Source organism: Dama dama, chromosome 9 (genome assembly GCF_033118175.1).
Source record: "Dama dama isolate Ldn47 chromosome 9, ASM3311817v1, whole genome shotgun sequence".
Lineage (NCBI taxonomy): Eukaryota > Metazoa > Chordata > Mammalia > Artiodactyla > Cervidae > Dama > Dama dama.
This window is the reverse complement of record NC_083689.1, coordinates 95,129,109-95,149,607: the sequence shown is the minus strand read 5'-3', so window position 1 is coordinate 95,149,607 and position 20,499 is coordinate 95,129,109. Positions and strand designations below refer to the sequence as shown.

Sequence of the window (20,499 nt, the reverse complement as noted above, 5' to 3'; positions counted from 1 at the left end):
AAACATATCATCATATTCATTTGTTGGGGAAAAACTGAACATTTAGTTTTATTTCTCTGAGAAAAAGAATACATCTTCAGCAGACAAATGGATAAGAAGCTGTGGTACATATACACAATGGAATATTACTCAGCCGTTAAAAAGAATTCATTTGAATCAGTTCTAATGAGATGGATAAAACTGGAGCCCATTATACAGAGTGAAGTAAGCCAGAAAGATAAAGACCAATACAGTATACTAACGCATATATATGGAATTTAGAAAGATGGTAACGATAACCCTATATGCAAGACAGAAAAAGAGACACAGATGTACAGAACAGACTTTTGGACTCTATGGGAGAAGGCGAGGGTGGGATGATCTGGGAGAACAGCATCAAAACATGTATATTATCAAGTGTGAAACAGATCGCCAGTCCAGGTTGGATGCATGAGACAAGTGCTCGGGGCTGGTGCACTGGGATGACCCAGAGGGATGGGATGGGGAGGGAGGTGGGAGGGGGGAGTGGGATGGGGAACACATGTAAATCCATGGCTGATTCATGTCATTGTATGGCAAAAACCACTACAATATTGTAAAGTAATTAGCCTCCAACTAATAAAAATAAATGAAAAAAAAAGAATACATCTTCTAGATTGTTTAAATTAAAATCTCATTAACTTTTAGATTAATAGTAGGATTTTTTAATCCTTGAGGAGAAACTTCTTAGTATGCGTTGGGTTTTTTGGAGGCAAAAAAAAAAAAAGTAGATTTGAAAAAGATATTACCAATGGATCTTGCTTCTTTAATAAATTAAAACCTCAACAGAAATAGTTCAACAGTTCATCACTCAGAATAACTTCAATAATTTTCCTTTTATCTGCTTGACACCTATTGTTTTTGTTCTGTTTCCTTTTGTTGTTATTTCATAATTTTAGCATTTTTAAAGTGGCACTTTCCTTCACTTACCAAAGTCTTGTCTTGGCAGAGACTGAAGTGTAACTAAATATCTATAATTAAGACTTAAGACAAGTCTTCTCTGGAATTCATAATGAGTTTACTCCACTTTTCTTGCCCTCCACAATAAAATCACCACTTTCTGTTTAGAACTCATTATTGTAAAACAGGTGTTTCATTATTATTGTTTTTTTGTTATTGTTATTATTAGAAATTCTAGTGAAAAGAAGGTCTTGGCTAATCTATTGTGAATTTTATATTCATCAGAGGTATAAGTGACATAAGGGTCCACAGGAAAATTAACTTGTTTTATTTGAAAGCAAAACCTAAATTTACATGAGAATGCAGGTTGTAAAATCAAATATAGATTTTAGTTGGTTAATAATGACAGAAGTAATTAAACATTGCATAAAAAGCACAGCCCGGGGACTTCAGTGTGGATCCAAATGTGATGAGTATTTTGTTTCTCAAATTTTAACAGAGAAACCTAAGTTCTTAACCATAAAAATTTCTCCCTACCCGCACCAACTCATCAATCTCATTTTGCTCTTTGCATACTAATCACATAATTAGGTCATTGTCCCTGATGTTCATCTGGAGAAGAAGAGAGAGTAGGAATTGGTGCAGTTTCAGTATTAGGTCACCTTAGACCACTTAGGCTTCCCTCATAACTTAGTTGTTAAAGAATCTGCCTGCAATGCAGGAGACCCCGGTTCGATTCCTGGGCCAGGAAGATCCGCTGGAGAAGGGATAGGCTACCCACTCCAGTATTCTTGGGCTTCCCTTGTGGTTCAGCTGGTACAGAATCTGCCTAAGGGCTTCCCTAGGGGCTCAGATGGTAAAGAGTCTGCCTGCAATGCAGGAGACCCAGGTTTGATCCCTGTGTTGGGAAGATCCCCTGAAGAAGCGAACGGTTACTCACTCCAGTAGTCTTGCCCAGAGAATCCCATGGACAGAGGAGCCTGGTGGGCTGCAGTCAATGGGTTCACAAAGAGTTGGACACAACTGAGTGACTAACACTAGACCACCTGAACTTTAAATGAAGTAACAAGATTTTTAAGTGCTAAATGGTTGTCTTAGTTGTTGTGACTGTTGAGTCTAGAGCCAAGACTTTCACATTGATTTAAGTCACCTTAACACATTTTGCATTAAGAAAAAACTCAGTGTTAGCTGAATAACTTGTTACTGACTCTGGAGAAATGATTTTTGTTGGGAGCTTCAAGAAATAATTTCTTTAATATATTTTAAAATTTATTTTGTTTAGCAGGCTGCTTAATTAAAAGAGAGCTGGGAATCAAGGGAAAAAAAGAACTGGCGGTAGAATAGGACAACGTGCTTCTTTTCCAGAAGCTACAATAGGATATTTTGAGTTAAACAGTAGCATAGCATCAAAGATTACTGTCATTGCTTCTAAGGTTTGTGCTCCAATGTTCAACTGTAAGTGTATTTTGTAAGGATTTTTCTAGAAACTGATATAACAGTGTGCTAAATATGGCAGTTGAGAACCAGTGCTATAAATGCAAATAATGTGTAACTCTTTAATGATGGTCAAACCATGTCTTAAACTCAAGACTTTTTCCTGATGACCTCTCAATTACTATGCTACCTGACCAAACCAGGTACAAGCAACTTAGGGAAATGTAATTAGTTTCATTAAGAAATAGATTTCATGTAAAAATCACAGGTAGAGTGCATAGATGATCTCTGATATAATTCTAGTTAAACTTAAATTATTCAAATTGCTGCACACCTTAAAGTATGTTAGTTCATGATTGCTTTCTGACATGATTTCTTGGAAGGATCACTTTGAAAAGAATATATATCCTTAAGCAAATGTAATTCCAAGTAACTGACAGTTGATCAAATATTTATTGAGCACCTTCTATGCATAATCAGGTATCAAGTGAGGTCCTGGGTCCTACCGTCTTAGATAATCATGCTAACACAAAATTGTGGAATAATCAAATAAATTAACAAAACTGCTTTCTCTACGTCAGTGTCAAAGGTTGATGCTTTCCCATAACTGTCATCAGTTTCCCATAAAGTTTAAAGGATGCATGCAATTTAGATGTTCTCTTTAAAAGTGGGGATTCTTGATTTCCTAAAATCTAAATTGATTTCACTTTATAAAAGTCTGATAAGTAATAAAATGTCCAATATGAATCCGTTGCTTTGTTTCCAGCTAAATAGCCATCTTTCTTAGTATTCATTTATTTTAAAAATCATTTTAGGGAAGTTCCAGTTAACTAAGTAATTTATATTATATATACGAAGTGTTATATCGTAAAACTAGGAAAATTTTAGTAAGGAATTCAGACAAAATTGACTAGGTACATGTTTATAAATAAGATTTGTGCTGCTGTTATTTTAAAATTCTCTGACAGTTTGTTATGTTAAATTATCTTGTTAAAAGGAACAGATAGTATCAGATTTATTTCTCAATTTTAAACTATGTTTAAACAGTTCTACTTTCTAAAATAAAATGTTAGGCTCAGATGCATTAATAAACAACTAATAAAGAGGTAAGTAGACTCTTTTAAAATTACAGAAATAATCCTTTCTAAGCTTTACTACCACTGGATTAGATAAGAGCAAGACAGTTTAATTAAAATTTTTAAAATGTTATTTATTCAAAAGAAGAAAATTTACAGTTCATAAACATCCAAAATGTCTTTAGGATATATCATTTTAAGGTTTTTACTTGTCTTAATTTTGATGAGTTAATCAAGTATGCTCAAAACACCTCAAAATTTAGCTAAATATTTGTTTATTTTTAGGAACTCTCAGAAAAAGAAGTGCTTGGATCTTATTTCTCTGTGAAGTCTTTCTTTTGGAGGGTAATGTCTAAATCCTTTATATTAGTATTCTTGACTTTTGGTTCTGATTATAGTAATTTGGAAGTTCAATGTGAATTAAGAAATTCACTTTTTAAAATAGACTCTATTTTAAAGAGAGATGTATTCATTTGCCTTTTTTTATTAACTCTTATTCTGTCATTTAGGTGACTCTTTTATTCTTCACTTGTAAAAACTAAGAACTTCATATATTTAACATATTGCTTTGAAGTCAGTTCCTAGTGGGCCCAGATTTATCCCAAATTCTTAACAATTAGAGATCCACAGATCTTTCAGGAATATGCGGCATTGTCTGGAGAGTCGATAAAGATGCTTTTCCCCTTCTTAAAAAATCTTCCATCTATTTGGGGAAAATAATTATATTACAGTGATCTTGTACTATATACATATTAGATAATGAGTGTTCTTTCTTTGGAAAGAAAACCCTGTGAATTAGAAAACAGCAACTCTGCTTTTGATTTAAATTAACCAAAAAAATTCCACAAAGAATTTTTTAAAATGCTTTTGCCATTTAATTTATTTACACTTTCATGATTTAAACATAATGAGCTCTGTCATCCTTTTTCTCTGTTATAATTCTGCATTGTGCAAGGCACGGCTTATTACTAATGAACTTACAGCTTTGCCTTCAAGAGTTTCCCTCTTTCTTGAAAAATTCATACTTGGTACGTGATTACCTAGTAATAGATATTGAAGTGAAAATGCTACTCTTGCAGGACTTTGCCATTTTCTTTTCTTGGTTCTTAAACCTGCTCATGACTGAAAGCTACCCTTCTCCTTTTAGAGTTTTAAGATTTGTTGCGGTGTCTCTGTGAAGCAGACAGGCAGGTCCTAGATTAAGTCATGCAGTGACTTGACCAATGAGCAAGTAAAACCAATACCTGTTTATCTTCTACCTCCTCCCCACACACTTCTTTTTTCAGTCTTGTATTTGCATGAGCTTATTTTAATTATTATAGCTTCTTCATTTCCTTTCAGTCTACTGATGACTGCCTTCACTGATGTTATTCTGTATTGCTGGCAAAATAATAATGTTTCCTCTTATATGTTCATACATTATCCATGAAGACACAGAGTGACTGTTTTTAGAATTACCCCATTACCTTAAATGGAAAATAGCTTTCAGCAAAAATTTTTTCTCCGTTTTCCTAATACCCACAATTATGGTGAGCTCATACGGTGCACACCTTTGCCAAGAAAACAGAATTCAGGGGTGTTCAGTGTTTGTTCTGTGGGCAGCAGACGTACAGAATGATCATCATGAAGACTTGCAGCAGGACCACCTCTGTAAGCACTGCTCTCTAAGGGTTTCCCTTTCAAATGACTTTCTCAGCATCTTTTCACTTTCTACTTCCAAATTAGTCTTCTACTTATCAGTACTTTCCATTTGGTTGTATCCATCTTTAAGTATTCTTCACTAACCTTTCTCATCTCTTAATCTGCCGTATTTTAGAATATCAAATATGTGAATTTAAAAGATAACATTTTTATATCTGCAGTACAGTGATCTACTGTCTTTTTTCTGAGCATATACTGAGCTACAAACAAATGGAGTCATAAAAGCAGAACCTTGAGAGGTCATTTATGTTACCAGTGAGCCAACTAAGGCCCAGAGAAATGGTGCTGTTGCCCTGAAGTGCCTAAATGATATGATCAAGACAAATATTTCTCTCCTTCTGAATGTCAGAGAAATAAATATTTTGGTGAAGACTTAAAGCAGCAGAGTTCTTTTGGGGCTGATGAATAGAGATTCAGCATATAGATAGAGCTGCCCCCTAGTTAATCTCCATTCACAGCCTTTCAAATCCTTGCGTTATGTGACCCTTCTTCTGTGATCTGATCCACGAAGGGATGGATGTGTTTGAGGGCTATGATGTTGCTGTGTTTGAGGTTCCATTTCACAAAATCAGTGACCAAGTCTGCTTTGAGTGAGTGTGATCTTTCATATTCTCATTCAAAGGTCACTCTTATAATGACCTCATTGCTCTTTGTGCAAGCAATGTTTGTCTTCTGATGAACTTTTGGAAAGGATCTGTATAAAAAGAGGTTTCCCATAATATCTTCAGACACGCAGGAATCCTAAACAGCTTAGATAAAATCTTATATGAAGAGTGTATGTGTGCTTTGGGAGTTAAAAAGAAAGTGATATGAAAAAAATTATCAGCTTGTTTATTATATAAGGATTAATACTTTGTCCAGGAGATGGTACAAAGATGATGAATTACACTGAGTGAACCTGAATCCTGGGGAGAACGGGCTCAACAATGTCATAGCTACTTGCTATATGTTAATTTCCTTGAGAGCAGAATAATGGAGAGAAAAAAGTGAAGTGATACGGGGGTATTCTAATTTTTCCAAAAGCATGTCATTTATAATTTATCAAAACACGGTATCTGAGCACACAAAACATTAAGCAATGGGTATGGCAATTACCAAGTTTCTCATGAAAGGAATAAAAATATGTGAAACCAATTGGATTGCTCTAAGTCAGGATTTCATTAAAGACATTTAACTTCCCATTAAAGGATGGTAATTCAGTGCAGTTCTTTCAAATATTTAGTACATTTAAGTTTCTTTCCAGTTATTTCCACTGATTAGACATTTAGATTCTGATGACTGAGAGCTAATTGAACAATCCTTCTTATGAGAGCATTACAGTGAATTAAAGAGAGATTTTAATATTGTTTAAATGGAGAAGGCTGGGCTATGCCAAGATGCCTCATATAAAAAATGGAGAAATGGATCATAATATGAAATGAGTAGAAAAAAGTGCATAGAATACAGAACAATTCAGAGTTAGTCAGAGTGCTACTTTATGGTAGGGTCAAACAAAAATTTGGTTGAAGGAAGACCCTGCAGACCAAGGAGAAGAGGTATTGAGGCATTTGCTTTGTAAAACACGAATGTGATCCTGTGCAAAAGTGCTTACATCCTGAACATCTCAATATATGACATACCCAGGAAAAGTTCAAGTATTATTTCTACCAATAGGTATGACAATAAGGCCCTTAGGGAAAAAACGAACTTTTAGTTAAAAACCTCAAAAAAATGTCTCTCTAAATCAAATACAAGACTCATTATTTCTTTCCCATACCACTGATGGATATTTACAGATTACTTTAGCAAACCTACAAGGTTACAACTTACATGATGCTTTTCTATTTGTAGATATTTTGAGCAAATACAGGAAAAGCTTAAGATCTTTTTTTTTTTTTTTTTTTTTTTTTGGCCACAGTTAAGTTTAGAAAGGGTAGTTAAAACATCTGAAGTAAACAGAAATACCTTCCTGACAACATAAATTGAATCAAGAAGCAATAGACATAGGAAAGAAAGTTTACGGATAAAAACCTGAAGAATCTCTCTAAGGATTATAGCACCAGTGAATCATCTTCTAAGAAAAAAAGGGATCGAAGCTTTATTATTAGATGAGACACTTCAGACCAGGCTGGACAAAGCGCTGGGAGGGTTTCCTGTAAAGGCAATCCTCCTTTGAGAGGGTGGATGGACCGTAGAACAAATCTACTTGTTGGACTTCATCATCCAGGTGCAATTCACTGGAATAAACTCAGCAGGAAAAGGGAAAGATAGAAAATGCCTGTGCCTGGGGTGAGCTCATAATTGCTCCACGCTCCAAGCTTTGCAGCACAAAACAGTCATTCCAGGCTGTCATTATCTCTTCTTTGTAGTGTCTTGTGGATCATTTGATTAAATAAAGGCATGTGCACCTCTGTGCTGAAAATAGAGGCAAGGGCTGTCTGAACACACAACCATTGTAAAGACACAGGCTATGTCTTTCACTCCAGTTTCATAGTATCTGGGTCTCATTTAGAAGGATTAGATTTCACACAGGTTTAAAAAAAATCCATGATAACAAAAGCCAAGGATTATTTGCACACAACAGGGGGAAGATTGGTACGACTGAGTGTCCCTTTAGCCACATGTTAAGTCTAAATAGACTTTTTTGGTTTGGTTCTCTGATTTAATCAGGATCTAGAATAATAGGAATTTATTATTAGTGATCCAATTTTTTAAGGAACAGAATTAGTCAACTTTATTCATGAAAATTGGAATTTAGAGATATTCTTAATTTATATACAAAACTCTACAACTTCACCACCTTTTTAATGAGACTATAATTTGTGATGGAGTGCGGCTAACTCTCAACTGCTTTTGCTTAACAACATATGCTAGAGTTATCACCTCTTGAAATTTTTTTCTTTCTTTAAGCCCTTGATTAGCCCTTCTTAATAACCTATACCCAAGGATGTATTTCATCTAAATATAAGTCAAAGTGTTTCAACAAATCCTATAAAAATTAAACACATTTTTGAGTTGAACTTATAAGACTCTGTCCAAAAATTGAGCTGTAGTAGGAAAAATAAAAAATTAATTATCAGCAATTCCAAATTAAAATTGCTGCTTTGCCAATCTTTAGTCATTTGGCATTAGGTAGGGTATTTATCTTCTCTGTACCTCAGTTTCTATATCTTAAAAATACTTGGCATGAAAAACACTAGATTGTGAAAACTCCAGCACTTAACAGCTGCTCAATACATCTTGATTTCTTTGTGTGAACTAACCTAATTCAGTCTTCCTTGTTGATATTAGTAAAGCTGATGACTCTTATCATAATACTTTCCAGCTGCTGTAGAATTCTTATAATAGAAACTTTTAGCTCCGCCATGATAATTTCTTTCCATTTGTTCTTGTTCAGCTTTATCTTTTTTATCCACCTCTTGTTGGTCTTGGTCTTGGTAGTGAAGGGAACTTCGGGTTTGTTTTTTTTAGTAGCAAAGACAGCAAAGATAAGTGTTACAGGGGGCAAAATTTCTGTTACTTTAGAAATATCTCTTTAAATGTTAAAAGAGATTCACACATGGGATGCAGGTACTATGATCATAGTTATTGCCTGTCCATGCAACATTTATTCTCCTGGAACTTTATCACCATTTTGACATTGGAAACAGCCTCCAAAACTTTGAAGGCAACAGACTTGGGGAAATTATTTTTTCTATGACTTCTTCCGCTCGACTTCTTTTCTCTGCTATACCTGTTAACAAAACCCTGAAACCACTCAAGCAGGATCTATCACCGTATAATCTGTCCTTTATTTGCTTGACCATTACAGTGTTATGTGACTAAAGAAAATGGTGGCTGGAAACTACCGTTGCCCTGGCATTTGTCTTCATTGTGCTAGGAGACATTTTCTGACAGTGACTTGAGATGCAAATACATATTTCTTTCCAATAAGTTTTTGCTGGAGTGATGCTAAACTCTGATTGACATGAGGTGTTGAGAGTTGCCCAAAGATTTCCCCTATGGCTCTGATCGTTCATTTCCATCCAGACATGCGGCAGGCCTGCTCTTCCTGTCCTGGGCTTCTGCAGATCAGAGCTTCAGAGTGCTCATTACCAAAATGCACAAGTAAGTTCAACCAGTTGGTTTTTTTTTTTTCTCTTCAGAGCTTGCATGAGCTGTGAACTCTCATGGCTGACTTACTCTTCTGAAAACCATCCCCTATCCTAACATCTTTTATGTGTATGAAAAGGGATTGAAATCTTGAATTCATTTTCAAGGCATAATGTACATAAACTAATATTCTGTTTAAATGCCAGCTCACTAATTCTAAAATCTTGCTTACATGTCATTGACTAATTACTTCAGATTTTGAAATTTACATTGTCACCTGGTATCTTGATATTCTTTATTAAATATGAACTTGGATGGATATTCCTTAAAGAATGTGCAACTTCACTGCACAGGAGAATCACATGAAGTGCTGCCCAAAAGAACTGAATCCCATCCAGGAGGATCAGGCCTGGCGATTTCAGCAAACTGCCCACGAACACTTGGGCATTACTGCTTTCAAGGTTCAACAAGTGCTTCTTCCTTTTACAGAATTGGTTCTTTGCTTCGAAGCTGGGTTGATTTTCCTTTTTATTCTTCCTTCCCTTTTGCTTTCCCTCCTCTAATAGAGTCCTATTTCAATAAGGATGTAGTTGAAAACATTATCTTAGATGACTAAGTACGCACTGTAATATGTTGATTTTGCTGAGCGGTTTCTTAGATGTATTTAACATTCCTTGTCCTTTAGGTGCTCAATGAGTAATTTTTGGTTGACTGCTTATCAGTCACTCAGTTAATATGTATTATTTAGATATATCCTATTAGAAAAATTATTAGCAAAGGAAATAATAAATGAACCACATAATTTTTCAGTGGCTTCCTACTTTTCTCTTTAAATGCTCCAAATATCCAGACCAATGTGCTTTCCTAATTGGTAAATTTAGAAGCAGGACTAAAGAAGGACTTTAATTAGTATATATAGCATCCATGTCAGAGAATGGATGTCTGCAATTATAGTACTTAACAGTAGTTGTTAGAACATAGGAGAATCCCAGTGCACATGTACCTTAGAACTTTAAAATGGGAGGGGGCTGTTCTCACACTTGAGTGGGCATCAGAACCCCCTCCAGTGAGGACTGGTTAAACCAGAGCAGTGGGCCCCACCCCCAGAGCTGATGGTTCCATTGTTCTGGGATGGGACTAAAGGATCTGAGTTTCTAACAAGGTCCTGGGTGGCACTGATGCCATTGGTCTGTGGACCACACTTGGAGAACTTTGCTGTACAGAAGAAGGAAGCTTAAAACAGAGAAGCAAATGATTCAGAAGCTATCACAGAGAGTATTAAAGCTACTGCTTTTTAAAATTTGCTTGTTTTAGTTGTAGCTTTCCACTTGTTCCCCAATGAACAAAGTTCCCCTGAAACTTTGATGTAAAAAGTCAACAAAAGTAACAACTATCTTGAGTGGATAAAATCTTTGTTTATGGAATGTACTTTTTAACATTCAGGCCCCCAACACAGCCCCCTGACCACCCCATCAGACACACAGAGAGTGGTGCTCTTAGTCCATCAGGGTCTAGTGTATAGTCTAGGATCCATAGGTAAGAAAACTGAGGTCCAGAGAGGGAGGAACGTGCCCAAGTCACATAGTCAGAAATTGCTAGGAAGATGCAAGTAGACATTTGTGCTAAGCCCTTGTCTCTTTTCCTACTAGTAGCCTAAGTTTAAATTCTTAAAGAGGTGGGAATACCAGATCACCTTACCTGCCTCCTGAGAAACCTGTATGCAGGTCAAGAAGCAACAGTTAGAACCAGACACAGAACAACGGACTGGTTTGGTATTGGGAAAGGAGTATGCCAAGGCTATATATTGTCACCCTGCTTATTTCACTTATATTCAGAGTATATCATGAGAAATGCCATGCTGGATGAAGCACAAGCTGGAATCAAGATTGCCAGGAGAAATATCAATAACCTCAGATAAGCAGATGACACCACCTTTATGGTAGAAAGTGAAGAGGAACTAAAGAGCCTCTTGATGAAAGTGAAAGAGGAGAGTGAAAAAGCTGGCATAAAGCTCAACATTCGAAAAATAAGATCATGACATCCAGTCCCATCACTTTATGACAAATAGATGCAGAAATAATGGAAACAGTGACAAACATTATTTTCTTCGGCTCCAAAATCACTACAGATGGTTACTGCAGCAATGAAATTTAAAGACACTTACTCTTTGGAAAAAAAGCAATGACAAACCTAGACAGTGTATTAAAAAGCAGAGGCAAGGATGGGGAATACATGTAACTCCATGGCTGATTCATGTCAATGTATGACAAAACCCACTGAAATGTTGTGAAGTAATTAGCCTCCAACTAATAAAGAAAAAATAAATAAATAAATAAATAAATCACAAAAAAATAAAAATAAAAAAAAAATAAAAAGCAGAGGCATTTTAATACATGCCAACAAAGTTCTATATAGTCAAAGCCGTGGTTTTCCCAGTAGTCATGTATGCATGTGAAAGTTGGACCATAAAGAAGGCTGAGTGCCAAAGAATTGATGCTTTTGAACTGTGGTATTTGAGAAGACTCGTGAGAGTCCCTTGGACTGCAAAGAGATCAAACCAGTCAATCCTAAAGGAAATCAATACTGAATACTCTTTGGAAGGACTAATGCTAAAGCTCTGATACTTTGACCATCTGATGAAAAAAGCTGACTCATTGAAAAAGACCCTGTTGCTGGGAAAGATTGAAAGCAGGAGGAGAAGGGGATGACAGAGGATGAGATGGTTGGATGGCATCACCGACTCAATGGACCTGAGTTTGAGCAAGCTCCGGGAGATGGTGAAGGAACAGGGAAGCCTGGTGTGCTGCAGTCTGTGGGGTCGCAAAGAGTCAGACATGACGGAGTGACTGAACAACAACAAAGCCTAAGTTTACATCTTCCCTCTTCACCTTGTAATTTTATTTCAAGTTCCTATTATTCAAATATAGGGTAAATATTTACCTGTTTTATGACTATGTGTACATAGCTGCTTAGTTATGCCCACCTCTTGCACCCCTGTGGACTGTAGCCCGCCAGGCTCCTTTGTCCATGGGAATCTCCAGGCAAGGATACTGGAATGGGTTGCCATTTCCTGCTCCAGGAAATCTTCCTGATCCAGGAATCGAACCCGGGTCTCCTGCATTGCAGGCAGACTCTTTACAGACTGAGCTATGAGGGAAGCCCCTTTATGACCAGGCAGTTAGTCAAATCACAGCTAAATTACAAAGTCTCTATTTAGAAAATAACCATTTAATAAAATACATATTGAAAAAAATCACTTTAAAAATGATATTAGGTTAGTATGTCTTTAGACCTCCCCACTTTGTTTTTCTTTTAACTTTTTACACAGGTCACTTTAATTTGCACTTTCATTAGCTCTGTTTTTGTTAAGAAATTGTCTCCCTCCTCTGCCCCTTAGCTTCTCAAGTCATTTTGGGAATGTTCCTCCAGGTTGTAGAAGCACATTTGCTAATAACTAGTGGCACTAGGTAAAGCCTCCATGAAGTTCATTCTGTTTCTGTGAAAGCATGATGAATTCTACGGAAAGCATTCCTTCTCATCTTAAAAGATTCTTGTTCTCATGTGAAAAAATGGGGAGGAGGAGCATGCAAGCAAGTGTTTCAGACATAGTACCATTTAAGAACCTAATTTAGCATTGCTAACCAGAGTTGCTTTGTAACCTGGATTGTACCCGGCTATTATTTGACGATTGCTGCGTATGATTTGTGCTACTAGAGTGTGTGGGAAATGTCCTGAGTATATCCATCTGCAAGCTGGACCATTGTAAGTATGAATACATGTGCTCATATGGCAGAGAAGTTGAAAGTGTAGACCTGAATGTTGTTCCAAATGTAATGGACTCACCTTTACTGGAGAGCACCATTTAGTAACAATATGTTTAAATCATGATTACTTTTAAATCTTGGGGAGAGTCTCTGCCCTAAAGACAAATATTGGAAGAAGCTCAGGAATAAAGGTCAGAAATACCGGCTCTAGTCACATGTTCATCATTTATTAGGCCGACCACTCTGAGCCTCAAATCCCTCTTCAGTAAAGCGAAAATAGTAGTACTTGCCTTTCTGCTTCATAGACTCCTAGTGGAAACCATATTATATAATGTGTGTGTATATATATATATGCACTTTCAAATTCTAAAGCTCTATATAAATAAATAGTTTTTAACCACTTGGTCTTTGCTCAAATCATTGTTTCTTCTTACCTGTCAAAAGTTTGTTTCCTTCTTTGCTACTAATACTCCTTAACAAAAATTTCATTCCCTGAGTTGACAACTTGATTCTCTAGAGTCTGCTGTGGTCTCAGTAGCAGCATAAATAGATAGAGAAATAGACAGACGCTGAAACTGATTCCTGCATTATATAAAATAAGTAGCATGAAATCTTAGAATAAAAGAAAACTTGAAGATTATTTGGTGGCGTGAATTCTGAACAGTTATTTTAATCTGAGAAATCCTTGGTTCAAACAAAATCGATGAGGAAACCCAATGGATAAATCAGATGGGGGCAGAGGGACCTCACTGAAGTGGGGTATGGAGTCCTGTGGAAGGTACGGGTGCTCCATGTAACCTCGGTTTCTCTTCAGAACACAGGTGACATTGTTCCTGGGCTCGTGGAGGTGAGGGATGTATGTTAATATTAATAAGGCAGAGCCACCAAGCAGAGTTGTTCAGACTTTACTGGTCACCAGGATAGGGAAATATACAATGTGATTTAGAAAGATTTCCATGGAAATGTTCAAAATTAAAAGTATTATCTTTTGAAGAATGTAGTTTTCATTTTCCTATTAAGCATCCTAAAATGCATGACTTCTGATGATAAATAAAAATGGCTATGGCATGCTACGGCACAGGGAAAAAGTAAAAATTCACAGTGGGAGGGAAATTATACAAAATAAACTATAACTTTAATGTAGAAGGAATTAAGCCAAAAGTAGAGATAATCCATAATTTAGTGGAGTACTTTGAGGTTGGGAGAAACATTGAATTTCTTCATGAAATGACTGTAAGTGAAGAAAATGTGCTTGACAACATGAAAAAAATAGCAATTTTTATGATACTTCCTGGTTTTGAATCCAGATTGAAAAGGTCTTTAATATTTTAGCTACTTTTTCTGGTTTGTTTTCTATGCTGTTTAGTTCAAAGAGATTATGTAGCCATTTTTAGACTTGCTGATTTTTAAATTTTTTGAATTTGTCCACTGATGTGAATATTGTGACTTAGAATTGAGCAATTGAAAATTATTAAAGAAAATGTTCAAATGCTAAAGTAGTAAATAAATCCAGAAACATATACCTGCCAATATAAATCACATAAGTAATTTTAAAATTTTGTAATACAAGTTTCAGACATAAGCAAGACATCTTAGGAGGAATATTGAGTTTATTCTGCTCTATGATACCTTAACTTTTTAGTGAGCTGAAACTCAGTTATCTTATACTGTAGAAATAAAAAAAGCTTTTAAATTGTTTGAATAGAACTTAAAACTAACCTTAGAACTAAAAAACATCTGTAAAATCCATTTGTAAGATGAAAAAATAGATTTTAAAAAATCACTACTGACAATTGCTAGCTGTGTTTATTACAATTTTTCATAATAAAAATTTTGAAGCAGCTGAGACAGAAAAAAGCTGCTACCAATTAAAAATTATATACCACAGTGTGGGTGAGGCCTTTTATATTTATATATTTATACATATTTAAACACAAGCATATTAAACACATGTCCAAATATTCTTCAATAGTCTTCAAGCATCTGCATGTAATTTTGAGGTGAAAAACTAGACTTTATTTTGAGCACACACCTCTTTTACACAGCCACCTTAAATTTATGAGATGACCATTTCATCATTATTAATTACATAATTGTTAAATAATTAATAATCTATTAATTATTTTTAATTTCAAAAACCTGCAACTGCCTATTTTTTTATTTTTGAAAAACTATAGGAAAGGGTCATGTCAAATGTGGTGTTTTGGTTTAAAGCACAATAAGCTAATTCTGTTTTCCTTCGCCACAAGTTTCAGACTCAAAGTTTACGCCTGTCAGACGTACACAGAAAGTCACACCTTTGGAGAGGAATCGTCAGCATCACATTGATTGAAGGGCGAGACCTTAAGGCGATGGATTCAAACGGGTTGAGTGACCCCTATGTGAAGTTCCGACTTGGGCATCAAAAGTACAAGAGCAAGGTGACCTATCTCTTTTGTGTTCCCCTCAGTGCTTGGAAGGCAGTGGTTAATAGCCACACTCTTTGAGACATGAAAACACTGGACACTTTGTAATGCTTTACAGAACTGCTTTTGAACAAGTTATGTCAGGAAACAGGATCACCAATTGTATTGCATTTCTTTTTGTGCTATGTGACCTTTGGTAAACTGTTTCTCTATGTCTCAATTTCTTCATCTATCACACAGAATGTTAGTAGAAAGTATCTCTTGAAAAAATGAAAATAAAAACGGCTGAAGCAAGCCCAAGTCAACGCCTGGAGCATAACATGCTCAGAGAGTGTTGGCCATACCTGATCCTAGTACACAAACTACAAATAGCTTTATTTGACGTGCAGTAAAAATCTTCATGCAGGACTCTGGACCTTTTTATTCAAACTGACTTACACTGATGAAGATGGCAAGGTTTTAAAATTTTATTCAGAAATCAAAGGATCGAGTTTCTGCTGCCACCACAGCAAAGTTACTTTGCCTCTCCAGACTTCCATTTCCTTATCTGTGAGATGAGAATGAAAATAATGCCTACCTAATAAAGTTATTGCAAAGATGGAATACTATATGTCAAGTATGTAAAGGGTTTAAAACATTGCTTTGCCCAAATAAATAATCAACTGTAGTAGCTGAAGGAAGGGGAAGAGCAAACACATTGTGTAATAACACATATTATTAGTAATAGCATATTAAATAATCATATTATTAACAGAAGTAGTAATAAGTAAAGGTCATAGTAGTCTATATGTGACAGTTATATTTATCTGGGTTATATCTAAACACAACCCCTTGAATGATCAGCTTCTCCGGCTAGTATGCATTGATAGCTTGGGATAATTGATTACATCCATCTTGTATTAAAAATCACATTCTCCTTTGGGACTATCTTCACCTTCACATCACAATTTTTGTGAACTTTCTATCAACAGCCTGCCCAGGCTCCTTTTGGCCCAGGGACTTTCATCAGTAACGTAGGTAGTTAGAAATACCACAGAGTGATTTGTTAGCAGGCTGATGGGTTACCTTGTTGAATGTCCACACTGAAGGGGAAGACATCACCTCTGACCTATGGGAAATCATATGGAGAAGACAATCCTAACAAATCTGAAAGCCTAGGCTTTTTTTGGGCCAAACAAGTAAAACAGTCCACTCCCCCCAAAACTGCAGAAGTTCATCTGAACCCAATTATGAAACATTTGAATTATCATAGTATCCATCCAGTGTCATCTTTTTTTTTTTTTTTCTGCATTGGGCTTAATCATAACACTTTAAAGAAAGTACTGATTCCCCAAAATAGATACCTATGACCACTTCTATCTTGTCCTTTATCAGTTAACATTATTTCTGTGTTCTTATAGGCTTAAAACATGACTTATTTTTATAGTTATGCTCTTTAGATGTGAAATATGAAACCCAGCTATGGACATGTGTCTCTCTCTGCTCTTTCTATCCATGATGTATTGTAGATTAATTTCAGATTATGAACTTTAAAAATTGTGATTCATTTGCACTACCTCTGCACATAACATACTTCATTGCTTTCAAAGTCTTTACATCTGAGGATCTGTCTCTCATACATTAAAAAGAGAAAAGGCCACTACAGGCCCTCCTGCTAAAAAGAAAGAATAGAGAAACAAATATGAATGAATATTGTCCAGCCCAATGGTGAGTGAAATTTTAAAACACATCAGTATGGGTCACTTTATTCATTGATTCCTAGGTGTCTATCTAAATACTTGAAGGTACAAAATTGCACATGAGATATCCTTCTTGTATATACGACATGGAGATAATACACACACATACACACGCGCACTCATATTAATTCAGAAGCATTTTTGGCATAGTGCTTTGGGGAAAGAGTTCTGAAACTCTAATCAAAGACTTGAGTTATAGTCTAGCTATTAAAACTTAATGACTGTGCCCTCACTTAAACTTCAGGACTTGGTTTCTCCATGTATAAAATGGGGATGATACATCAGTGCTGTCATTCTAAGGAAAAAGTTTGCCTGGCCACCGAAAACTTACTTTTCCCCCCTCCTGCAGAAGTTCATTGTCTGTTTTCTTCACTATTCAGTTCGAATTCTATGTGAGAGGGAAGTAAGGGGGGATAAAAGGAACTCTAGAAGTCCTCATCTCCCTTTACTATAAGATCACAGACTTTGAGTTATATCTTCATGCATTAACTGGTTATGTAAAACAGGTGCTATTATCTGAGTGAGCTACTTCACTTAGAGACTTTTTGCCTTTTCTATAATTCATATCTCTCATCTGTTGTTCACAGTGAGGAGAAGGTGTCTCTTGGCCTTTAGGACATGTCCTTTTGGCTTCTTTCAGACCATATGCAGTAAAAAATGCTGACATCTAATGACTTCCATCATTTCTGGAAGCTCTCATTCAAATCTCACATGCTTTTCTGGGAAGTACCTGAAGTTTGATTTATGTCTCAGGTTGCATTTTTTAAGACTGATGTTATGAGATAGTAATGACATTTTGGTTTTTGCAGATTATGCCAAAAACATTGAATCCTCAGTGGAGGGAACAATTTGATTTTCATCTCTATGAAGAAAGAGGCGGCATCATTGATATCACTGCCTGGGACAAAGACGCTGGGAAAAGGGACGACTTTATTGGCAGGTTTGTGCAATTTGGTATTTTTGGTTCACCCTAGAGAGGGGAAGTTTTTAAAAAAGAAAATTTAGTCTAAGTCTAGTATTATAACTGATCTTTACTGTTTCGAAGCAAGGGATCTTACCATGGGAAAGCAAGGCTTGGGTGAACTGAAAAATAGATTTTAAAGACTGACCAGTAGGTGGCGGTTTTGACCAGTTGATGGGCAGGCTACTTGAATTTGATATCCAGAAATTTCCTCCCGATGTTGAGGACATTGTGCATGAACATTACAGGAGTTGAGAAAGAGGAATCTCCTTTGATGTACAATGCTTAGAAGGAGCAAAGAGCATATTCACAGTGTGCAAAGAAATCGGAGATAATACTGCTTTTCACAAAGCATATTGTGACCGTAAAATGTGTTGTTTCCTCCAGCTCCCTGCAAGGTAGAAAATCTTGATAATCTCCTAGGAGTTCACAAATCTCCCAGAAGTTCAAGTGTTAGTGAAGGAAGTGTGTAAGTGAGGCAGATCCATGTTAATCTGATAATGCAGTGAAGAAAAGAATATTCTGAGGCTTGCATGACATCTCTGCACAGTCCAGTTCAGTTCAGTCACTCAGTCACATCCAACTCTTTGTGACCCCATGGACTGCAGCACGCCAGGCCTCCCTGTCCGTCACCAACTCCCGGAGCTTACTCAGACACATCTGTTGAGTTGGTGATGCCATCCAGCCATCTCATCCTCTGTGGCCCCCTTCTCCTTCTGCCCTCAATCTTTCCCAGCATCAGGGTCTTTTCCAAAGAGTCACTTCTTCGCATCAGGTGACCAAAGTATTGGAGCTTCAGCTTCAGCATCATGACAAGCTTATTTTGAAAAACTGTTTGAATTATATGATTGTTTCCTTACTCTTAACTATATTTTTGTATTTTCAGTAGTTACATGTGTCTTCATAGCAAAACACATTGAAATTTGTCAATACTGAGATAAAGCACAGTGTACAGAAGAACTTGTTAGTTTAAAAACTTCTTTATTCATTTCCAGGTCTCTAAATATACAAGCTGAAGAAATGCACACATACTGCTAATAATAAAGGGGATTTTACACTAAGAGAACAAAAAATAGGAATCCAACCCAACATATGTATCTTTTTGTCTTTTTCCTTTCTAAGAAATATGTTTTAAACAATAGTTTTCTTCATAGGATTACAGAATGAGAGGTCAAAGATGAACTTCAGTTAACCTTTAATATTTTACTTAGAAAATGGAATGAGAAAAACACCACTAATCTTATGCCATGTTGCATTTCAATCCTTTTTAAATGACAAGCCTTTACTGCATGTTTTTTTCCTCCGGTAAAATACTGTTTTCAGGGTTTTCTTAATGTTGTACCTTATTCTCTTTGGGCTGTACCACTAGCTTAAGTATCAGTAAAGATCTGTTCATACACAGAATACATTTGATTATGAATATGTCTGTTTCTTTCTCCCTCGATATGCTATGAGCTATTTCAAGTAGATACTGTTCTAGCTATTCCTTGAATAATTCATTCATTTTCATAATTTTTAGCAACATTAGCTCTATTTGGTGACCACCAGAATGACTGTCAGGTGTAACTTGCTACCTCAATCTCATTGCTTTATATTCAGATTTTCTTATATTAGTAAAATAATGACATACATCATAAAATGTATTGGCTTCTTGTATTTCTGGGTCCACCCTCCATGAAGTCCTTCTTATCCTATTTTCCATTTTTTTCCATGATAACATACACCCTTTTAATGACTCTTCTTTCCTTGAAAGGAATCTCCAAATTCGGAAATTATGAAAATTTCTAAGCCCATTTTTAAAAATTTTTAGTTGTGCTGGGTCTTCATTGCTGCACGCGGGCTTTCTCTAGTTCCCGTGAGTGGAAGCTCCTTTTTGTCACAGTGCATGGCTTCTGATTGCAGCGGATTCTTTTGTGACAGAGCCCAGGCTCCAGGCGCATGGGCTTCAGGAGTTGCAGTGTACAGGCTTAGCTGCCCCGTGGCATGTGGAATCTCCCAAGATCAGGGATCAAACCCGTGTCCCCTGCATTGGCAGGTGGATCCTTATCTACTGTACCACCGGGGAAGTCCTCTCAGCTCATTTTGTACTGACCTTTCCCTTTTCCTCATTTGATAATATTACAGACTCTTCAAGGGCAGACATAATTATTTTAAGAAATGTTTGGCAGAGGTAGGCTATGTATCCCACTTCATCTTGTTTCTATGGGACAAAACTTTGGGTTTGTCTCTAATTTTGAGAGAACAGTGATAAATAGTGCTCCAAAGATTATAGTGATTGCTCTAGACAGCTAGGGAGCTAAGAAGCTCTCATGAAGTTTGGAAAAAAGACAAGAAATCCGTTTTCGGAGTTTCTGGGTTGGGGAACATGTGCAAGTCCTCGCAGGGGCTAGGGGACTGGTGTGCCCTGAGAGGGCTTGGAAGCTCCATGCC

General features: G+C 36.3%; 1 protein-coding gene across 12 annotated transcripts in view; it reads left to right on the top strand.

Annotated features, from left to right (window-relative positions):
• MCTP1 (multiple C2 and transmembrane domain containing 1) overlaps window positions 1-20,499 on the top strand; it is a 556,529-nt gene that overhangs the window by 331,973 nt on the left and 204,057 nt on the right. For 6 of the 12 annotated variants that reach the window (XR_009694230.1, XM_061152022.1, XM_061152019.1 and 3 more), the window contains 4 exons: window positions 3,714-3,773; window positions 9,138-9,215; window positions 15,214-15,384; window positions 17,918-18,048. Coding sequence is in view for 11 of the 12 variants with exons in the window: in XM_061152022.1 (XP_061008005.1) it covers window positions 3,714-3,773; window positions 9,138-9,215; window positions 15,214-15,384; window positions 17,918-18,048 (440 nt within the window). In the remaining variant the exon portion in view is untranslated. The remainder of the gene's footprint in view (window positions 1-3,713; window positions 3,774-9,137; window positions 9,216-15,213; window positions 15,385-17,917; window positions 18,049-20,499) is intronic. The other 6 variants (XM_061152025.1, XM_061152024.1, XM_061152028.1 and 3 more) reach the window with 3 other exon arrangements.